This window comes from Cebus imitator, unplaced genomic scaffold (genome assembly GCF_001604975.1).
Source record: "Cebus imitator isolate Cc_AM_T3 unplaced genomic scaffold, Cebus_imitator-1.0 Scaffold222, whole genome shotgun sequence".
Lineage (NCBI taxonomy): Eukaryota > Metazoa > Chordata > Mammalia > Primates > Cebidae > Cebus > Cebus imitator.
In genome coordinates this window covers 7,934-12,361 of record NW_016107537.1, presented here as the reverse complement: position 1 = coordinate 12,361, position 4,428 = coordinate 7,934, and the positions used below count along the sequence as shown (strand labels likewise).

The window sequence follows — 4,428 nt, the reverse complement described above, 5'->3', positions numbered from 1 at the left end:
GCATGTCCCTCCCAGCTGCCCTACCTTCCAGAGCCCATATCAATGCCTGAGTCAGAGCTCTGGGGAGGAACTGCTCACTTAGGACCCAGAGGGAACCATGGAAGTCCCAGTACAGCTTCTCTTCCTCCTGCTACTCTGGCTCCCAGGTGAGGGGAACATGAGGTGGTTTTGCACATCAGTGAAAACTCCTGACACCTCTGCTCAGCAAGAAATATAATGAAAATTTAATGTAGATCAATAATTTTGGCTCTACTCAAAGACAGTGGGTTTGATCTAATTACATAAGTGCATTTCTGTTTTATTTCCAATCTCAGATTCCACTGGACAAATTGTGATGACACAGTCTCCAGCCACCCTCTCTTTGTCTCCAAAAGAAACAGCCACCCTCTCCTGCAGGGCCAGTCAGAGTGTTAGCAGCTACTTAGCCTGGTACCAGCAGAAACCTGGGCAGGCTCCCAGGCTCCTCATTTATGGTGCATCCACCAGAGCCACTGGCATCCCAGCCAGGTTCAGTGGCAGTGGGTCTGGGACAGACTTCACTCTCACCATCAGCGGCCTGGAGCCTGAAGATTTTGCAGTTTATTACTGTAAGCAATATAACAGCTGGCCCCCACAGTGACTCAATGTGAAACAAAAACCTCAACAAGACCATCAGTGTTTACTGGATTATACCAGCTGCTCAGCTGCTTCCTTTACAGACAGCTAGTGTGGTGGCCACTCAGTTATAGAATCTCTGCTCTATTTGAACATTTGTGGTTCTTAAAAAAAAAACACAACTTCATGAACAATTTGGACTCCATTCCTTGGACTCTCTTCAACTGAGGCATCGGAATCTCAGGTTTCCAGAAGTAGTGTTTCACTGTATGAATCCTTATATAGCCCCAGTGGTTCCTAAGTTGCTCAGGAGAAGCTCAGTTCATACTACATCACTCCTTTTGAATTATGCAACATTCTAAGTAGTAGAAATTTCTATTTATTTATCTAAATAATTGACTCAATAAAAGCTATTCGTGCGAAGATATTACCATGGCTAAATAAATCCCCTTTTTTTCTTTCTTCAGGTTATCAACATTTCAGTGGTAAATTATTATTTTGGGCATTTGCCATTTAAAAGTGAACTAAATTATTTCTTCAATTTTCTCTATGATGCAGTATACTGTAAAAGAATTAAAGTCTATAAAAATAAAGTCATTATTAGATTAGAAAGAAATAGACTACTACTAATGAAGTCTGCAAATGAGCAAGTAGAAAGAGTAATAGAAGCAGTTGTTTTTATGATTTTTGTTCAAGACTTCCTTCCAAAAAAGACTTCAGTGATCACATTCATGTACTACCACCAATAATAAGACATGCTTACATTATGTAACATCTGATATGAAGCACCGAGGATAGCTCTTACCTGTATTATTCTTGTGAAAAATTAATGGTGTGAATTGAATCAATAGTCAACATCATACAAACCCAACTAGAAGGACATTCTTCAACATAACTAGCCAGTAAACTTGAATAGTTTCAGGGCTATCAAAGAGAAACAAAAGTGAAAAACTGTCACAGATTTAAAGATATTAAGGACAGGATAACCAATAAAATATGGAAACCTAAATTTTGTCTTGTAACACAAAAAAATGGCATTAATGGAAAAATCAGAAAAATCTATATGGGATTTTAAATGAGTTAACTAATAACATTATATCTATGTTATTCACATGGTTGTGATATTATACTGAAGTTATGCATGATCCTGACATTAGAGCAAGCTGGAGGAGGAGTATATGGGAACCATCTTTGCTATATTTTTCAAATTTTTATTCTGAAAGTACTTCCAAATAAATTTAAAACACATATGCACATGCACGAGTAACTAAAAAATAAGAAAAAAGATGTTTTAAAAAACAATTCCATAAGTTTCTTCCTATTTTGCACCTTTTCCTATTTCTAATTCTCATCTCTATTAGAGACAATCCTACTTCCCATTTTGTAGAGTGTAATCACTAATCTGCTCAGTTCTAGAATACACAGAAGGAAACTCAAAATTGACAGTGCGTTCCTTCATGAATGTGAAAACTAGGAATCAGGATTCTATATTTATTAAGACCTTAGTTTCTCTTAAACTGAGGGTACAGAGGTCAAGTTCTCAAGTCCAAAATTACTTATGTTAGTTCATAACCTCCTTCCATTTCAGCATGGCTATTATGTCCATTTAAATGCATTTTAGGAGGCATCTCTGTTTATGGCATCACAAAGAGTTTAATAAATCTATGCAAAAATAAACAAAAAACACACATACAAATATAAAGCTAAAAAATCAAAACTATTTTAACAATCTGAAAATTGGCAAAGCATAAAAAATTAAAAATGTATATAACTTAGAGAAAAAAGTATTAGTGTTTTGAGTAAGGACAGAAAATGTCTGTAGGTAGCCTTTTGTCTGTGACAGCACCTTTCTACCCCCAGCTCAGTCAGCATGAATTACAGAGCTGGAGTTTTACCAATATGAGGATAGCAAATACAACTAGTAGCTTGCTGCCAAAGGGTGTGGACTTGAGTCAAGCCAAGGAATGGAGTAAAATTCTTCAGTGCTTCCAGCTATACATGGAGAATGCCATAGAAAATAAACAGAAAAAACCCACAGCTTTGCTAGTCCAAGGCAAGGCCCTGGTTGGGGCAAGCAGTACACCTGCTGACAGTAAATAGCAGATTCCTGGATAAGGCAGAGCCAAATTGCGGAAACAATCTCTGTACACATTCCTGGTGACTTAGAAGCCATAGTAGATATGAGTGATGAGACCCAGGTGTGCCTGGTGCAAAGTAAAACCAGAGAGAGGTAAGAAGTGCATTTCGCATGTGCTTCTTAAGCTACACACAGATGGATTGACAGAAGATGGATTTATAAACTGCAGATATTTGAGCAAAACTCTTCTCAAATCAGTGGTGACCACTAAGCTATGGAGATACATGTGCAGTTTCTATAAATTCAAACTAAAGATTAGTATTAAGAATAAAAATAAGCAGAGATGTGTGATCAAACACCACGTGAGATATAGATTTTTCAATATCATGCATTGAAAATACATTTAATACATCTAATCCACTGAACATTATAGCTCAGCTTATCCTATCCTAAATGTGTTCAGAACACTTACATTAGCTTAAAATTGGGTATCATTATCTAACATGAATTTATCTTACATTAAAGTGTTGACTATCTCGTGTAATTTATTGGGTACTGTACTGAAAAAGAAAATAGAAGAGTTGTATGAATATTAGAAGTACTATTTCCACTTGAATGTTCATCACTTTTACACCATCTGAAAATGAAAAAAATTATAACTTCAACTATAATAAGTCAGGCACTCTCGGTAAATTCAGACAAGTAAATAAGAAGATTTTAAAATGCTCAAAAAAATAAAACAAATTCCAGGCTTAACATGGCGGTTTAAACCTGTAATTCCAGTACTTAAGGGAATGATGCAAAAGGATCACTTGAGGCTAGGAATTCAAGACCAGGCTAAGCAAAATGGTGACATCCATATCTCTAGAAAACTTTTTTTTAAAAAAATAGCAGAGAGTGATGGCATGCACCTAGAAAACCACCTACTCAGTAGGATGAAGCTGGAGGATCACTGGAGCCCAAGAGGTCGAGGCTGCAGCGAGCTATGATCACACCACCACACTCCAGCCTGGGTGACAGGGTGAGAACCTGTTTCTAAAAAAAATAAAATTTAAATTTAAAAAACCCACAATCTAAAGAGAGGTACTGACTGCATTCCAGCTTGGGTGACAGAGTAAGACTTCATCTCAAAAAAATAAATAAATAGTGGGGATTGCTACAAGATGGCTGTTTAGCAACAGCTCAGGATTGCAGCTCCCAGTGAAAGCACAGAGGCTGCTGCAGGTAATCCCCAGGCAAGCAGGGCATGGAGTGGACCTCAGCAGACCTACAGCAGAGGGACCAGACTGTTAGAAGGAAAACTAAGAAACAGAAATAACCTCATCATCAACAAACAGAATGTCCACTCAGAGACCCAATCTGAAAGACAGCAACTACAAAGACAACAGGTGGATAAACCAATAAAGATGGAAAGAAACCAGCGCAAAAAGGATGAAAACACCCGAAACAAGAACACCACTCCTCCTACAAGGGATCACAACTCCTCACCAGCAAGGGAACAAGGTTGGATGGAGAACACGTGTGATGAAATGACAGAATCAGGCTTCAGAAGGTGGGTAATAAGAAACTTCTGTGAACTAAAAGAACATATTCTAACCCAATGCAAAGAAACTAAGAACATTGAAAAAAGATTTGACGAAATGCTAACGAGAATGGACAAAATAGAAAGGAATATAAGTGAATTGATGGAGCTGAAAAACGCAACACGAGAGCATCGTGAAGCATGCACAAGTTTCAACAACCGAATTGACCAAGCA

The 4,428-nt window shown here is 37.7% G+C and overlaps 1 gene segment (V, D, J or C); it reads left to right on the top strand.

Annotated features, from left to right (window-relative positions):
- On the top strand, window positions 1-635 carry LOC108318622. The segment is given in 2 exon segments: window positions 1-146; window positions 315-635. Coding segments are annotated over 2 exon segments (354 nt in total).
- The last annotated feature ends 3,793 nt before the right edge of the window (window positions 636-4,428 follow it).